Consider the following 19,001-nt stretch of genomic DNA (forward strand, 5'->3'; position numbering starts at 1 on the left):
GAATGCCCAAAGTCTCTGAGCAAAGATGGGAGAACTAGAATGTGACAAGGGAAAACATTGACTTAGTGGGCATAACGGAAACCTGGTGGAATGCGGAGAATCAGTGGGATACAGCAATCCCGGGCTATAAACTCTACAGGAGGGACAGGGAGGGGCGTGTTGGAGGTGAGGTGGCCGTTTATGTTAAGGAAGGAATCCAGCAAAGTAGAGATTGAAGGTGGGTCCGACTCCATAGAATCTCTGTGGGTTAAATTGCCAGGCCTGAGGAGTGATGTAATACTGGGAGCATACTATCGTCCTCCAGACCAGAAACCGGAAGGGGACCTTGAAATGAGGAAACAGATCAGGGAGGTGACAAGGAGGGACAGGGTTGTAATCATGGGGGACTTCAATTATCCTCCTATAGACTGGGTCAATTTATGTTCTGGTCACGAAAAGGAGACCGAATTCGTTGACATGCTAAATGACTGTGCCTTAGAGCAGCTAGTCATGGAGCCCACCAGGGAACAGGTGACTCTGGATTTAATATTGTGCTGTACTCAGGACCTGGTTAGAGATGTCAGTGTTACTGAGCCGTTGGGGAACAGCGATCATGCTGCGATCCGTTTCGACATGCACGTCGGGGGAAGACTACCGGGCAAATCTCTTACAAAAACCCTTGACTTCCGAGCGGACTTCCCTCAGATGAGGAGGCTGGTTAGAAGGAGGTTGAAAGGGAAGGTAAAAAGAGCCCAATCTCTACAGAGAGCATGGATGTTGCTCAAATCAACAGTAATAGAGGCCCAGCGGAAGTGTATACTGCAAAGGTAGAAGGGCTCGACTAAGTCCAGGAGGGTGCCCGCATGGCTAACGAGCCAAGTTAGAGAGGCCGTAAAGGGCAAGGAAGCTTCCTTCCGTAAATGGAAGCCTTGCCCTAATGAGGAGAATAAAAAGGAACATAAACTGTGGCAAAAGAAATGTAAGAAAGTGATACGAGAGACCAAGAGAGACTATGAGAAACATAACCCGCAGCATTAAGGGGAATAATAAAAGCTTCTTCAAATACGTTAGAAGGAGGAAACCCACCAGAGAAGCGGTTGGCCCTCTGGATGGTAAGGGAGGGAAAGGAGAGATAAAAGGAGACTTAGATATAGCAGAGAAATTGAATTAGTTCTTTGCATCTGTCTTCACAGCAGAAGACCATGGGCAGATACTGATGCCCAAACGGCCCCTCCTGACCAAGGAATTAAGTCAGATAGAGGTTAAAAGAGAAGATGTTTCAGACCTCATTGATAAATTAAAGATCAATAAGTCACCGGGCCCTGACAGCATCCACCCTAGAGTTATTAAGGAATTGAAGAATGAAGTTGCAGATCTCTTGACTAAAATATGCAACTTGTCCCTCAAAACGGCCACAGTGCCAGAGGATTGGAGGATAGCAAATTTCACGTCGATCTTTATAATGGGAAAGAGGGGGGATCTGGGAAACTATAGGCCAGTCAGCCTAACATCTATACCCTCACCAAAGGCTACTGAAAAAACTCCACAGTCAGGGTCTTAGAGGGCAGGTCCTCTCCTGGATTGAGACCTGGTTGAAGACCAGGAAACAGAGAGAGGGTGTCAAAGGGCAATTTTCACAATGGAGAGAGGTGAAAAGCGGTATGCCCCAAGGATCTGTCCTGGGACCAGTGCTCTTCAACCTCTTCATAAATGACCTGGAGACAGGGTTGAGCAGTGAGGTGGCTAAGTTTGCAGACAACACCAAACTTTTCTGAGTGGTGAAGACCAGAAGTGATTGTGAGGAGCTCCAGAAGGATCTCTCCAAACTGGCAGAATGGGCAGCAAAATGGCAGATGCATTTCAATGTAAGTAAGTGTAAAGTCATGCACATTGGGGCGAAAAATCAAAACTTCGCATATAGGCTAATGGGTTCTGAGCTGTCTGTGACAGTTCAGGAGAGAGATCTTGGGGAGGTGGTGGACAAGTCGATTAAAGTGTCGACCCAATGTGCGGCCGCAGTGAAGAAGGCCAATTGAATGCTTGGGATCATTAGAAAAGGTATTGAGAACAAAACAGCTAATATTATAATGCCGTTGTACAAATCTATGATAAGGCCACACCTGGAGTATTGTGTCTAGTTCTGGTCGCCACATCTCAAAAAGGATATAGTGGAAATGGAAAAGATGCTAAAGAGGGCAACTAAGATGATTGCTAGGCTGGGGCACTTTCCTTATGAGGAAAGGCTACGGCGTTTGGGCCTCTTCAGCCTAGAAAAGAGACACTTGAGGGGGGACATGATTGAGACATACAGAATTATGCATGGGGAGGATAAAGTGGATAGAGAGATGCTCTTTACACTCTCACATAACACCAGAACCAGGGGACATCCACTAAAATTGAGTGTTGGGAGAGTTAGGACAGACAAAAGAAAATACATATTTCTTTACTCAGCATGTGGTTGGTCTGTGGAACTCCTTGCCACAGGACGTGGTGATGGCATCTGGCATGGACGCCTTTAAAAGGGGATTGGACATGTTTCTGGAGGAAAAATCCATTACGGGTTACAAGCCATGATGTGTATGCGCAACCTCCTGATTTTAGAAATGGTCTATGTCAGATGCAAGGGAGGTGTGTTCCTGCTGTGAGATACAGGAAGCTGGACTAGATGGGCCTATGGCCTGATCCAGTGGGGCTGTTCTTATGTTCTTAACTAATTAGTTAATGAGTTAGACCAAGTTAGACCAAGGCAAAGAGGCAAAAAAGGAAGGCCCATAGCCAGGGAGACAGACCAGGGACAGACTGCACTTGCTCCCGGTGTGGAAGGGATTGTCACTCCCGAATCGGCCTTTTCAGCCACACTAGACGCTGTTCCAGAACCACCATTCAGAGCGCGATACCATAGTCTTTCGAGACTGATGGTTGCCAACATAGACCAAGTGCTTGAATTGTTCCCCATTGGCATTTGTACATACTGACAGCGATAATGAAGGGATCTGCAGACATCCACCAATTTGTGTGCTGGGATATTTCCACACATCTCTTCAGTTGCTTCCCTTAGATGTTGGAGAGCTGCAAGTTTTCTGCAGTGCAGTATATATGAATTGAATAGAGCTCATTAAAATGTGTGTACATTTTTTGAGACACTCTGTATATTCCTGAGTTTTTAAAGCTACTTTTGAACTTTGTCAGGTATGCTTTTGTTGTTGTTTTAAACCAGGCACTTTTTTTTTCTTTTCACCATTCCTAGGGGAGCAAAATTATGTGTTGTGAAGACAAAAAGAAAAGAGAGACAAGCAGAGACTCTCACTCAGGATTATATCATAACTCGTAAGTTTATATAGAACTTTGCCTGCTTTATACATAAAATGTGATCCAACGAAGCATGTGCAGAGGCTGTTCTTTAAAAAAGACTCTGTGTGGGCAGCCTGGCTGCAAGCTCAGAGATGTATCAGTGGGTGTGTTTCAGTCCATTTAGGGTCGGAGTTAAAGGGAAGGGCCATACCTCAGTGCCAGAGCTTATGTTTTGCACTCAGAAAGTATCAGGTTCAATCCTCAGCCACCTAAAAAGGTTCTTGGTTAGCAGGGCTGGGAAGGTCTGCATCTCAGACCCTGGGGAGCCTCTAGTAGTCAGACCAATACTGGTTTAAATGAGCAGTGATCTGAGCTGATGAAGGCAACTTTGTATGTTCATGTGATTATGGCACAGAAATGTGCCCTTAGCTGGAGCATTCAGTGCTAGGTTTTAAAATATTTATATATTTTCTCTATGTATTGATTTTTTTTAAGAGTTTATGTGGAACATTTGAGAAACTTTATTTTCAACAGCCACTCTGAGAAGCATTAAGATGCTATGTGTTCAACAATCTTATTTGAAGTGGAACTCAAAATCAGCTCTTTGCCCATGGAGCAAAGTCAGCCATAAGTAGGACTTCAGCTGTGCCACCTCTGGCTGTGTTATGTTGCAATGTTGTAACTTGAGGAGTTTTGTGCTAGTTTCAAAATAAGGTTTACTCACTTTTCTCACAATCCCATATGAGAATGCTTTTAGTTACCACAGATGCTCTTTACAAAGCTGCATGCTATGTGCCAGCAAACATTGATTTCTCATGCTTCGTATAGCATACAGTTGTAAGAAATAATTGTTTGTTTATAGAGTTCTGAATGCTCCTAAACACACACACACAAACAGAGAGAGAGAGAGAAACTGGAGTAGGCCGTTTTCTACATCACTTCTGTTTCCAGGTGTAGCCATGTATCCATTTCATGCCCATAGATAACTATCATGAGTGTGAATAATCAAGTCAGAGGATTCACGTGGATTGGGACTGCACAGCTGCAGGAGTGGTGTTGACAGTGGGCCATCCCTCAGCATCCCAAGTCATGTTTAAAGCATGCAAAGCATTTTTAGCCATTCTTTCCACTTCCTGCTATATTGGAGTGGCAAGAAGTAAAATACAGCCCTGCAGATGTAAGTACAGGTTGAGTATCCCTATCCTAAATGCTTGGGACCAAAAGTGTTTTGGATTTTTTTTTCCAGATTTGGGGATATTTGCCTATACATAATAAGATATGGATGTGGGGATGGAACCCAAGTCTAAACACAAAATTCATTTTGTTCTATTTACACCTTATACTTATAGCCTGATGGTAATTTTGTACAATATTTTAAATAGAGAATAAGCAAGAAACACAGTGAGTAATGCATGTAGGTCTTGGGGAACCTGCCATTGGTGCGTCTGGCCTACATATGTGCCATTTTATTACCTTTTGTGGGCATGCTTGTGTGGGAGAATCTGGGCATGTGTGGAAAATGTATGTAGCAACTAAAGGGGGCTAGAAGGGATCTTCTTCCCCTTGGGGACACTGAATAAACTGTTATTCACCTGTATTTTGACTGCAACCTGTCCCATTGGGTCAGGTGTGGAATTTTCCACTTGTGGCATCATGTTGACACACTGAAGCATTTTGGGATTGGGGATCCTCAACCTCTGCTGAAATGATAACATCTATTTTAGCAGTAGTCCGTCCTTCTCTCTTTTGTGTTTGAATTTCCCTTGCTTCCCTTAACCATGGTTTGTCATTATGTCTGACCATGCTAACCATAGCTAAGTTGGTTTAAACCATTTTTCCTGAACCATAATTTAGAAGTATGCTGACAGCACAATCCTACACATATCTCCTAGAAGTAAGTCCTATTGTGTTCAGTGGAGCTTACTCCCAGGAAACTGTGTACTGAATTGCATCCTTAGTCATAGCTGACATGGTCAAACACAATGACAAACCATTGCAGAAAAGAGGATTAGAATGGGGGAATATATAATCTCACTGTACACTTTGGATCACTAAATCACAGTTAGCTTTTATGGAGTGTTACATCTGCACCATCTCGTTGTAACTTAGAAGATAATATTCATTCTTTTGAGTGGGTCTAGTGATGCCAAACATTCTTGGGAGTCACTGGGCTACTGAGATGCTCTGGCCTTGTGATAGTTGAATGTACCAGGATAGTGAATTTAAAAAATAGCTATATTCTGATTAATGGCAGAAACAAGCTAGGGCCTAATTCTTTTCCTTAAAAGGTAAGATTTGCTGCTTTTCACATCCCATTTGTGACACAGATTTGGGCATTATTCACTTCTGCTTTATGGGTGATGAATTTTACAACATACAACCTTAAAAAAACACCGTGGGGAATCTCTGTGATACAACATAATAATGTAAGTTTAACAGCTAATTTATGACTCTTTAAAACAAACAAAAAACCACCATATATTAATTTAGGGCATACATGTCAACCAGTAGAATTAATTTTACAGATCTTCCCATATGTGCATTTTTAAATCCACATTTAATGCTGCCAATAGAATGTGTTGGATCATGTGACCTGTAAACAGGCCTGAGGAGAGGGGGCGGTGGGGGGGGGACACAAAATCCCTGGGGCGGGGCCACGACAGAACAAACTATACAGTACAAAACAAGTTTATGACAAAATAAATATGGGTAACTCAGTTTCAGCCTATCCAGGGTTCCTTTTCCGCTACAGCTTTAATTCATTTTGAATTCTCTTTTATTACTCCAATGCATTTAGGAAGGGGGAGCAATTAGGCATCTTGCCCCAAGCCCAAAGCTAGCTCTCAGTGGCACTGCCTTTAAATTCTTTGTTCCTGAATAAAATGTGGTTTTGTTGTTTTTACATAACAATCTGTAGCTCACGCACTTCCAATGTTTCGTGAACCACGCCAGAGAAGTACAAGGAAGCAGCTGGAAAAGGATAGGCTGGATCCCATGAAATCTCACAAACCAGAACCTCCTGTAGCAGGACCAGGTAACCCAATTTTTGCTGAATTGTCTGTTGTAACCAAAGCATTGCTATTGTGTGTGTCTTTGTGTAAGATTGAAGCAGCACTTTTACAGTAAATGTACAGGGCTTAACTGTTAGAAACATAAAGGTGCTGCTGATATAATGGAACAATGGCCGTGTTCTCTATTGCGTGAATGTATTTTTAAGCTTTCTTCTTTACCCTTCTCTTTTCTGTTTAATTTTTTTTCCCCCTACACATCTGTTTTTTCTCTCCTTGTCTCCTATATCAGGTCGCGGTGGTCGGGTTGGAACTCATGGTGGTACTCTGTCTTCGTACATAGTCAAGAATATTGCCCTGGATAAGACTGATGATAGCAATCCCCGCGAGGCCATTTTACGACATGCAAAGGAAGCCGAGGAGAACCCATACTGGGTTGCTCCAGCATATTCCAAGTAAGAAAACTTTCTTAAGGAAAAAGAACCCACATGTGATATATCTTAAAGTTCCGGTGAACTTGAATATAAGCAGAAGACCTATTTAACAACTCTATCTTCTTCCTTTTTTGGACTGTTGCCACTAATGTGGAAAACTGATCAAATGTCAGCTATTCTAGGAAAACCAATTTCGCAACATAAATGCAGTGCATAAAAGAGAATTAGAACTTTAAAAGAAAGCTTCCTTTGGGAAAAAAATGTGATTAAAAATTAAGAATGATTGTAGTGTAAACTCTTTTAAGATTTTTATTTAATTTTTGCATAAACTTACCTTTAATTTTGTAGATGGAGAGGATGTTGCATATGAAAATATTAATGTTGTTCTAAAATATCTTTTCTTCAAATCAGGGCACAAACCACTAGATGACTTATGTAGGAGCATGAATGGACAGTTAAACAGATTTGCAATTTGCAAATAATTTCCTCTTTCTGTGACAAGGCTACTAATCCCTTTGTCAGCTACACTTCCAGCAAGAATTTGCTTTTCTTAATTTTGCACAATATTGGGTACCGAGTGTGAGAGCTCCTTTCCATGGGCTCATTCTACAGTGCTACTGTGACTTTTAAAGGCCAGTTACCAAAGCCTAAGCTAACTGCACAGGTCCTTATCATACAGTTATTGCCCAGTTGGGATTAGGGGCAGTACTGAGGAGATTATTACAAATGTCCACAACCCTTGAAGGCAGCACTTTAGATAGCTTTTACTCAAAAACTAACTGGCAGACAATTCAGTGAGTAAAAACACCGAAGGGCCCGTTTGATTGACCAGTAGTGGCTATGTGTCTGCTGTCCATATTTCTCAGATCCTTTTATTCTTTGAGGAATTGTTCTGAAAAACTAGCAGTGGTAATGAAATTGCTAGGCACAGCAGCCTTTCCTTAGGAGGTAACATTTATTGATGGCTTAATTTTCTTCTCATTAAGAATGCATTTTTTCCCCTCTTAAAAGGCAGCACTCTGTTTCATTCCATTACACAGATAGTGATCTCTGGTGTGTGCCTGGCCTGGTAGCTTCATTGACTGTGTATTAAATTACATCCCAACACCTACAGTGTAATGAGCATGAAAGTTTTAGGATGCAGTAGTAGTTCAGAAAGCTCACTGTGGCAAGCTCACATTACGGTTTTTTGTTAAGAACATAGAAGTGGATGAGAAGTTGGCAAGTTGAAAGTTCAGCATGCTCTTCATGTAATCAATAATATCATTCAGGAAAGAGAAACTGGGCTAGTAGCATGCATCACTTTGATGTGACTTAGGAACATGTTGATTCATGGCAAAGGAACTGTCATAATTGCTGTGAGAGCTTGTTTCAAGAGGATTCCACAATGTAATTTTTTTTCCAAATCAGAATACCACAGTCTAGGGCCATCACCTGGGGTCAGCATTGCCAAGCAGCTCCGTCGGACCCACAGTCCTGAGAAAGTCATGCTGCTGACCCATGAGACTACATCTGTGCTCCTAACCTATATGTGGTGGTGGCAAATCTGAGGGTCCATCCAGATAGGATTGGACTCATGGAGTTTGCTGTGAAAACCTGCTGAAACCTGGAGTCCTCTCTGTCCCAGTCTCAACTAAGATTACAGAAGTTATGTGCAAGAAAAGTATAAATGAACGGTTTTATAGCCTGACTTGCATGTTTACTGCTATTGATGATGTGTAACATGAATGAGCAGAGCTTGAAATGCACCAACTACCATTTTGGTTTAAAACCTGCTGGAAGGCAAAATCAGGAAGAAGGAGCTGCTATCAAGTTGCTCAGCCACTCCCTCTGGAATTGTGAATTTCCCCCACAAGTAAGGGTGACTGGGTTTCTCTCTTAACCAAGATTAGCATTGAAGCTGGTTCAAATCCTGTTTAAGAGGGAACCTTGTATAGTCTTAACCGTAGCTAGCGTTGGACAGTCAAAATTAAACAGGGAAGGGGTATAGAACGTTATTGACATTCATTGCTGGCCAAAATAAATTTGCAAGCTAAATAAGGCAATTCTTTGACATTCTTCCATTTTTTACTTACATCCACGTTCTGATCCCTTACCAGATGAAAGTGCGAGGTATTACTATACCAGTGTTCAAAGGGTTTTTATTAATAACTTTTAAAAAAATCATGGTTTCAACAAGGCACAACTGGGTCACCTAAGTTTTAACAAGGCACAGTTGTTTGAAATTGATCATGAATATTCTTTGTGAGTAAGATTGCAGTTTCCTTGATTCATAGTGCATAGTGCACTCGGTCAATAAGCTTATCATGTTATCAACCCATGACTAATAATTGACATGGCCCTTTGAGGCTCTGTTTTATAATGGACTGTGAGTCTACTGCCAAGTAAGTTGTGGTTTATATTTGCATATGTAGTCACAAATAGTACAAGTGATTGTCATCACAACATCAAACCCCTTGCCTAAGAGCAAGTTTTAATTCTTTGTGGACAAATCCCATCATGTGAGTAATAACTGACAAGAAGTTAACCTATGACTGAATTGCTATAAGTTTTTGCTGGTATGCAAAATACGACAGGTCTGATATCGCCTGGAGATGCACAGCCTCTCTGTCATGCCTATCCTGGCCACCAGTTCTTTTAGTGCAGAGGTGGGGGTTGAAGAGGAATTTGATTTATGTTGAATCAGTCTGTTGGCCCATTCACTTGGATTCAAAGCACTGCACCAACAGTTTGTTCAGGATTGCTTATTGACACGAGCCAGCAAGGATCACAGCCCTCTCTCCAGAGTGAAGAATGCATGAGATGTTTGCTTTGTTCAGGAGCCTTTTGTGTGCACACATTGCATGCTTCATGGTAATCCACACACAGAAGCTTGTTTCATTACATGAACTTCCCTTGCTGCAACTCAGCGAAGGTCATTTATAAATGGGGCTTAGGATGTCAACTTCTGCCTGTCCTTCCCTCTGTATAATCACACCACTTAGAGCTTTGGTTGTTTGAAAGCCAGAAGAGGCAAGTTCAGGATGTGGCCCTTATCAGATTCATTTAGCAAATAAGATGCTTAGCAACAGATAAAGGCAGAATTTTGTGGGGTTTTTTAGCATGGCAGGATCTGCCAAAAGTAACTATAATCCTGTTTAGTACTTTTTGTCCTTTTACTATTCCTAAACCAAAAAGTATTCTGCCTTGAGTATTATAAATTACATTCTGATGTTGCTCAGCAATGATGCAGTTTTAATAGTCTTGTTTCATGAGCACTTCCTGAAGTTTCTAGACCAATTTCCATAGCGTACTAATGTATAAATATTAACTAAGCACTAAAGTGGAAAATGACTGAAATTAAATGCTGAAATAGTTTTCTGGGTGTGTCATCTTAACAAAATGTTGTCCGTACAATGTGTAAACTTGATACTGTATTCAGGCAACACCTTGATCAGACTTGCAGTGGGTTAAGCTTGTGTGCTGATTTGTTTTTATTTCATTTCTTTCTAAGGGTAAACATGAACTTTGTTTACTGTTGCAGAGCTGCTGTTTAATCATGATGCTTTTTAAATACCTTTCAGGACTCAGCCAACAACAGTTTTTGCAGAAGTAGAATCGGATGAAGATGAAACAGATGACAAACCAGAGTGGAAAAAACGTAAAATTTGAAGAATTTAAGTTGGAGGAGTCTCTCAAGGGAACAGAGACAAAGCTGAGTTATTTTTCCATTTCTGCAAGCAAAATTGCTTTCATGCGTAGGGCTATTTTCACCAACTTGAAAGAATTTGACTTGCCATAGAGTGAAGTGGAATTGATTTGCATTAAATCTGTTTTGTACGGGAGCTAGGCTCAAAAATAAAAACTTATTTTTAAAGTCTGACTTCTTGAAAACCCTATTTCTTTTTATTTTTACTAGACTAGACTGTCTTTCATTTAAAGCAAGCTGATATCATCTATTTTTTCCTTATTCTTTTATATGGACATAAGTAAAGACTTGCAGGATCAAGCCAAAGACCTGTCTAGCCAATTCAGCCTGTTTCTCACAATGCCCCAACTCCTGCCTCTGGGAAACCCACAAGTAGGAGAGAGAGGCATACTTGGAGGTCATTCAAGGACTGTGTTACTGAGTTTGACGCAAAAGAGTGTATGTCAAGTATCTAATCATGACTCTCTTTCTGAGAACATTTACTCTTAATTCAATTACCATAATTAGTAGCTGATTAGTGTACTTTCACTTTGTATGTAGATTTGGGAGAGTGATCATTTCCCACAGACCATCTTCCCGTTGGATGAATCTTCTGATTTAAAAGACTGTTTTGCTTGAACCTAACTTCTTTGTTGGTCTTTATGAAGCAAGTTCTTTTCAGCCGCCCAAATCCCAAAGGTTCCTAGAGCTAAAAGGACCTGGAAAAGAGTCACCAAAAGTTCAAGTTTCCTTTTGACTTCTTGTTAACGTCAGCAAAGAATGCAAGGGAACAGGAAAGTCCCACTCCTTGATGTGTGGCTGCCACTTCTGGAATTCTGGGGAAAGAATTTGATCCTGTAAGAAAGACTCTGTCTGTAATGCCACATTTCCAGGAGCACACACTAGAGCCATCATTTATCTATAACTGAGAATAAACAATTTAGAAATATCAACAATTAATGGAATTTGCTTTATATATTCTTTTTATACCCCACTTTTCAGTCGAAATTGGCTCCCCAAACAACTTACAATTAAAATCCACAGTAAGGTACCATATAATTAGGGATATGTTGGTGTGCATATGGCAGCCTCCTGGTCTCTACCAGTTGGTAATATACAGTAGTCCATTTCCCAGAGAGGAGGCTGGCTGATAGTTGCAACACAAACTACAGAAGCAGCCCTTCCATTAATCTTCAGTCTTCTAATCCTCCATGGTTGATGACTGTCCAGGTTTGCCCGGTCTTGTGCCAGGCAGTGACATAGCTGGAGGGGGAGCGGGGTACAAGTCTGACGGGGGATAAGTCTGATGGGGGACAAGCCGCCCCTCCCTTCTGAGCCATTCCCGGCGGGGGGAGCAAAACGGAGCCTTATGGCTCCGTTTTGCTCCCCCTGCTGGGAATGGCTCAGAAGGGAAGGGCCGCTTCGCCCCCCCCCATCCAGCTACGTCACTGGTGCCAGGGCAAAGCAGTTTGACTGAGGTGAGTAGTGCCTTAGTGGTTAGCACTCGTGCATTGTTTCATGCTCCTTACTTTCCCTTGTAACTGGATCAGCAGGGGAAATCCAGAAGTTTCTATCTGCTGCCAACATTCCAGATTATAGAGACGAGGCAGAGGGGGACTAGCTGGAAAAGGTGTCCCTCCCAGGATAGCACTGAATCCCAGGGGTTCATATTAAAAATTAAAACCACAGTAGCATTTCAAAAAATCAGATGTGACTCAAAAGTACCCATTAATATGGAATAGGCAGGCAAAAGTCAACAGATAATTAGTTTATTAAAAATCCAGAAGAGAGGGAATTAAACCAGATTTTGTGTGTGTGTGTGGGGGGGAGATATAAGCATGTTTATGGAAAATGCCTGAACATGGCTGGAAAGAAAAGCCTGATCAAAATAGGTAAACCATAGCTAGTAATACTCAGCAGAGGAAGCCGGGAAGCTACTCAAGAGCAAAGCACACAAACCTTCAATGTCTCTCTAAACCAGGGAAGTTTGCAAGTTGCAACTTCAGCCTGCAAAGACTTTCAGAAAAAAGAAAACAAAATTAATTCCCTAAAATGGAACTAGCTAGAAATACAGTCCCTATTGCTACTTACTTAGGAATCCTGGTCCCTGCACTTACTGGTAAATGGCTATGCCAGTGGTTCCCAAACTTTTTCAACTGGCAGCTCCCTTGATCTATTGGGCCATTGGCTGCAGCTCCCCATTAGGGCTACAATCCTATACATTGTATAGGGTAGTGGATTTTTCATATGAATTCCATGGTACCCATGGCTGGTTGCTGTGGCTTCCTGGGGAGCTACGGTTCACTGTTTGGGAACCACTGGGCTTTGCCTTTTGTGACTCAACAGAAGTTTTCACAGCAGACCTGGCAGAAATACATTGAGCATCTCTGTGCTTGAACTTAAATAAACTAGGTTTGATGATGTCATTGAGTTACCTGACTGGAGGAGTGGAACCCATCTATCTCTCCAGCCCATCCCTTTATCTAGACCAGTGGTTCTCACACAATTAGCACCAGGACCCACTTTTTAGAATGATAATCTGTTAGAACCCACTGGAAGTGATCGTGACTGGAAGTGACATCATCAAGCAAGAAAATTTTTAACAATCCTAGGCTGCAATCCTACCCACACTTACCCAGAAGTAAGTCCCATTGACTACATTGTTAAAAGAATATACATAGTCGCCTATTCACAGGTCTGTAACATTTCCCCAAATGCAGTCACATACCATGGTAGCATCAAGTCTAATACTGGTCTAGCCTTGTTATACATGAATTGTTTATACATGAACTTGACACAACAAGAATGGTTCCTGCAAATGAGAAGGAATGTGCTGATCCCTGGAGAAGGGGAAAAATGCACCCCTTTAAAATCACAGTTTAAAAAACTGGTTTTTAATGTTGCAGAGAGACAGTCATACAAGTGATTACAGGTATAACCTAACTATCCACAGATTTTTCTATCTCAAAGCTGATGAGAAGGGCCCTTTAAATTAAAGGAAAACAGTTGTTGAATAATGCCAGAGAGGGCAGCCGGCTGACGATCCATCAATCATTCTCTTCAGGCTTCACTCCTCCCTTCCCCCTGAGCACGTGAAAGAAGGCTAAATGGCGGTGATTATCACCTTCTCCATTCTTTCCTCCTTGCTGGGGCTCTTGGTGAAGGGAGGGATTGCTGCCTCCTAGTGAAGCCTAAGCTCCTGGAGAGGTCAGCAAGGCTGTTTTAAATTCTTTTATAGCAAAGAAACTTTGTTTTTTAAATTGATTTGCTATAGTGCGTTTTTTGTCATCCACATGAGTTCTTGGAACGGAACCCTCACGAATAATGAGGCTCAACCTGTATATTAAAAATAAAATATTGAAATGAATGGGGACCCACATGAAATTGGCTCGTGACCCACAATTTGAGAAACACTGATCTAGACAAATAAATTTGGCTGCCCAATCAGTGAAGATTTAAATTCATAAAAGCATATGATTGGCTGGAATTGGCATTTTAAACAAGGACAAAAGCTGACTTAAGAGGATATCTCAGCAGCCATACTTGCATAGGAGCTTCTGGGGAGTTTTGAAGTGTCCAGAAATAAAAAGAGGAGAAAAATAGGTTGTTCGTCATGCAGAAAGAACCGTAAACTGGCTCATGTACTGAGAGCTAAGATGCCATAGAAGAAATGTGGACTTGCACCTTTAATAATTAAAATAATAATTTAATAATGAAGCAGGCCCCCTGTAGACCTGCAGTTTCCCCAAAAATGAATTTTGTGACACTTTTGAGAGAGTAAATGACATCTTAATTCCTACCCACTAGTACAATTTCAAGGCAACATTAAGTGTCTAGATAGAAGTACCAATGTCATTACAGGAGCTATTAACTCTCTTGAAGCGGTAAGTCTGGGTGAGTTTGCGATAGATGGAATACTAGATGGGTCATGAAATATGAAACTTCTTGACAGATGAGTAAGTGACTAGTAGTGAGATGCTACACAAAGCTTTGTCTGGTCTTGCGCTACATCATCATCATGCTCCCCCGCCCTTCCCAGCTCATTAAACTGCATAATAATGAAATTAGCAGATGAAAATTGAGTACTGTTTAAACCATTATGGTTAGGAACATACAGGAAATGAACAAAATGACTTTTCTGTTACAAATATTAGACCATCTATTTGAAGAGAAAAATAGTTCCATATACTCACACTTTTCCTTCCCAGAAATTTTTTTTTTCTGAAATCAGTGTTGTCAAATAAGACTCAATAATAACTAGCAATTTTTAAGGCTTCCAGGGGCGTTTTCCAAAATTAAACCATGCTCATCTAAGTTGTCCAGCTGAAATTTAACTTTTAACTTTGGTAAAGGAATTGGGGCTGTAGCTCACTAGTAAGGTACCTGCTTTTGAAACCCAGAAAGGCTGCTGATAATGGCAAAGATAATTCTGAGCTATAGAAGGCACCGGAAGGAAGGCCAGAGATGGATCCTATCCCCCTTTTCTGCAACCTTCCTGCCCCCTTTCTGTCCTCCAACTTGCGCTAGTGAAATCGCTAGCACAGGTCAAAAGAGACTCATTGCGGAGTGGGAGGCTTACACAATGGTAAGGGGATTTAAATCTTTCCCTGCAGAAGCCTCCCAATCCCCTCCCCACTGGATACAGTGTGCCTGTTTTTGGTACAGCTGCACCAGTAAGGGAAGGGAAAGGATAGGGTTGGGCTGTCAGTTTCCTAAGATGTCTTAAGTGTCTACAGCTGATATGTGTCTTATACAAGTCAGAAGTCCCCAGACAATTGATGCTTGGTTATAGAGGAGATGGCACCAGAATGCTCCTCTTTTATTTAGCAGGGGGAGAGTAACTGGCCCACCTCACCCCAGCAGAACCTTTTATAGTGGCTGTCTGCTGGTGTTGCATCTTTTTAGATTGTGAGCCCTTTTGGGACAGGGAGCCATTAGTTATTTGATTTTTTTTTCTGTAAACCACTTGTGAACTTTTTGTTGAAAAGCGGTATATAAATACTGTTAATAATAATAATAATAATAGTAATAATCTCGAGCTCAGAATACATTCCTGTTGTGGGATGGAAGCCAAATCCCTGTGGTTTGGAAAGACAAAACATATGGTGTGGATTAATTGCATGTCTCCTTACCATTGCTGGGTAGCTTTGGAAATGTACTTCAGAATAAATGAAATCTGAGAGGCAAAGCTCACAAGGCAGCTAGGTAGTCATGCCACCTCTCCTCCTTAAAAAGCAACTCTCTCTGACTCCACTGGAAGTAAGAGGGCTAAGTACAAGACACACCACGTAAGGAGTTCTGTGGGTTGTGCAGTAAGTGTTCATTCACCCATCATGCTCAGTTATCCTCAGGGCAAGTTGTTCATTAGCTTCATGATTTCAAGTTTACCTTTGCATCTGACCTTGTTTTCTCCCAATCATCAGGAAGATTAGTGCCTGCACTATGCTGTACAACACTTTCACACTTCAGATTTCTTGCTCTATACTGCACTTGTCAACTTCAGCACCACAAATTTGAAAAGACCCTCTTAAGCAGCAAGTAGAAAAATACCCACCACAATGGTGGGGTGCATGCAAAGGGGAAGCTTGGATGCTGTATTAGAACTGTGCATGTACCCTTGCAAGATTTCCATTAGTGATGGTTGGCCACCTGATGTCAGGGATGATGAGTAGGTTTTGCCCTTGCGGCTCCAGTGTCCCCAAGTGTAACGCACTATTTGTACCCACAGTTGAATGGTAACCTTACCTGGAAGTTCTGCGATGGGCCAGGATACAAAGTACCTCCTCTTAGCTGACAAGCAGCGTTCTTCCATCAATAAAGCTAACATCCAGGGAAGGCGTTCTCTCTGCTCCCAGGCAAGCCCTGCCTGGTTAGCAGTAAGTTGAGTTTTGGCATAGTTACCATCTGAACCACTGCAAAACTGTCTGAATTTGATTTCAACAAATTTCTATCCCTGTGTTAGTCAAGCTACTAGTGTAGTGTGTTGAACCCCATGCATGCGATGCCCTACCTGAATGTATATTTAGTGCTGCCAGGCTCTGTCAAAGATGATCCATTGCCCAAACCCATCCCAAATTCTGCTGCCTATCCTTGCCAGCATGTGCACGCTGTTGTATGTGCACACACACTCACCATGCACACCATCACACATGCAGCATCACCACCGTAGTAGACACCATCCTCCCCCAGTGTGAATGTTACCATCTTTTTTATCCTGCTCCTTCTCCATGGCTGCTTGCTACGAAGTGGCTCAGCCAGGAGAATCCTGTGCATGGAACCTCTCCTCTCCCAGGATCCTCTCTCTGGCCCCTTTACCAGAAGTAGCAGCAGAACTAGAGCTGGAAGAGGACAGCCCTCCCATCCCTACTCTCCAAGTGTGTGAAAAGAGAACAGGGCAGCCCGGTGGAGCAGGTGGGCAAGCGGTGGGCTGTGAGAGGTGGCATGGGGTTTGGGGGCGTCCCTTGCCAGCTCGCTGCTCCCTCCAGCCCACCGCCTTAGGTGAGGGATTCAAGAGCTGCATAGCTGAGCCCTGTGTGCCACATCTGTCCCAGTTTTCAAATCCCTCCTTGAAAAACTTCACCTCTCCTCCTTGGCCTTTGGCTTATCTCCTTCATTCAAATTATCTGGTAGAGGAAGGGAGCATTCCAAGACTCTCCAGGATTAGCACCTCCCTATACCAGGAAGCAGGGCCAATGAAATTGAACTCTTCTTCATTCACATTCCCAACTAAGGTTGGTTTTAAGCACATGTAACCACATTTGCTCCATTTCTTTTCTCCCCTCCATCACGGTCTTTTCCTGATCATGTTTTCCCCATTGTCTATCTTACAGCCCAATTCTATACATGTCCACTCAGTAGTAAGTCCCATTATAGTCATTATAGTCAATAGGGCTTACTCCTAAGTAAGTGTGGATAAGATTGCAGAAGGTACACTTCTGTAGAGCAAGGGCCTATATTTCTTTAATTCTATATGGTGCTGCATACACTGACAAGGTGGCATAAATGTGATAGCAAGGTAGGAACAAGCTTTTAAAGAATGATGGTACTGTAAATACTGCTAAAACACATGACTGTCTGTAGCTATAACACAAAAGGCAAAGGATATCCTTAAAAACAGGCCTGTCCCCAGCATATCTGCTGAACTGTGAACTCATTAATGTCCAGGCTGCACATGTTCTTTGACAGTCAAATTGTCTCTTATTTATTGAAGGTCACATGCACTTTATCTACTATGGTTCAGGGGTCCAAAGGAACACCACACTGCCTCATCAGTCTTGGCTACTATCCTCTGGGTCCGTCTTTTTCACTATGCCTTCCATACACATGTACATGTGTTCTTTATTGTAGCTCTTCCCATGAATGTTTTTGAAGTGATTTTTTTTTTCACAGTTGCAAATGCAACCTTTGAAGCATTTGCTGTGCAATATATAAACAATTTCATGGATGTTTCAAACAAAATAATATACAATCATTTTAAAAGGTAGGTCAGATACTTGACTTGCCAGCTGTGTTAAACTCTCCACACTTTCATGGGAAAATACATGTTTATCAAAACAATCCAGGGCTAGAAAAGTTGATTAGTTGTTAATGTGCTACAGAAGTAGATGCTATGTGCATTTTAAGAATGTTCATTGATTCATGGCAAAACATGAATGCAAGACAAATAGTTTGTTATGCTCAAAAGACAGTTCCATCTCATATCAATGAAACTGGTCATTATTTTTTAAGTTCTAAGCTACTGCTTTTTCTTCCTTTCAATATGCTAAACTCAAGACTATCTATATTGTTCTGCATGTGCTAGGTTAGTGGTTCTCAAACTTTTTGGCAAGAGGACCCACTTTTTAGAATGACAATCTGTTGGGACCCACCAGAAGTGATGCCATTAACCTGGACGTGATGTCATGGCCAGAAGTGACATCATCAATTTGGAGTTCACACCTAAGCTGCAATCAGCCAAAGGTCCCATTACACAATGCACTCATGCTGTTATTTTGCAAAGCTCAGAATTCAAACATTCCAGTTTGGAAGCCAAGCAGAATGTAGATTTGGATCCTTCTCCAACCACGCAGTCCTCCTCCCTTTCCAGCCTCCCATCTTCCCACCTATTCAGAGCCAAGCACCATGCCTCTCTCCCACTGGGAGCCCACTCTGCCCAGGAGTTCTGTACCCTGTCTTTTCAGCTCTCTGTTTTCAATGGCGGCTGTGTTAGGTGCCACACAACCTACCTGAAATTGGCTTGTGACCCACACAGTTTGAGAAATGCTATGCTAGGTAAATGGTCACATGCTAAACATTAATCAATGCACAGCACCTTCTGTATATTTTGTTTGAGAGGAATCGAAATCCAAGATTCTAAGCAGATACATCACATCTGACTACAGCTGATATTGCTACTGTGCAAATGAGGAGTAAATGTTCTGGTGTTATTCAGTTGTATCAGAGGATTCAACCACCTTTTTCACAGGTAGTGTTTCTGTTGTGGATACATTGCATTTTTTCTAGCACTTGGCACATTTCTGTGGCTACTCCACTTTAGATGTAGTGTTGTCTGAAATATGATTGTGGGTATGGGTATCACTTGGTGAATGACAAGGAATGAGCTGCCATGGGCGGGGGGGGGAC

General features: G+C 42.0%; 1 protein-coding gene across 2 annotated transcripts in view; it reads left to right on the forward strand.

Annotated features, from left to right (window-relative positions):
• WDR70 (WD repeat domain 70) overlaps nucleotides 1–10,574 on the forward strand; it is a 136,408-nt gene extending 125,834 nt beyond the window's left edge. For both annotated transcript variants that reach the window (XM_066617367.1, XM_066617368.1), the window contains exons 14-17: nucleotides 3,227–3,306; nucleotides 6,188–6,304; nucleotides 6,571–6,733; nucleotides 10,276–10,574. In XM_066617367.1, the coding sequence (XP_066473464.1) occupies nucleotides 3,227–3,306; nucleotides 6,188–6,304; nucleotides 6,571–6,733; nucleotides 10,276–10,363 (448 nt within the window). In that variant the 3' untranslated portion in view covers nucleotides 10,364–10,574. The remainder of the gene's footprint in view (nucleotides 1–3,226; nucleotides 3,307–6,187; nucleotides 6,305–6,570; nucleotides 6,734–10,275) is intronic.
• The last annotated feature ends 8,427 nt before the right edge of the window (nucleotides 10,575–19,001 follow it).

This window comes from Tiliqua scincoides, chromosome 2, assembly GCF_035046505.1.
Source record: "Tiliqua scincoides isolate rTilSci1 chromosome 2, rTilSci1.hap2, whole genome shotgun sequence".
Lineage (NCBI taxonomy): Eukaryota > Metazoa > Chordata > Lepidosauria > Squamata > Scincidae > Tiliqua > Tiliqua scincoides.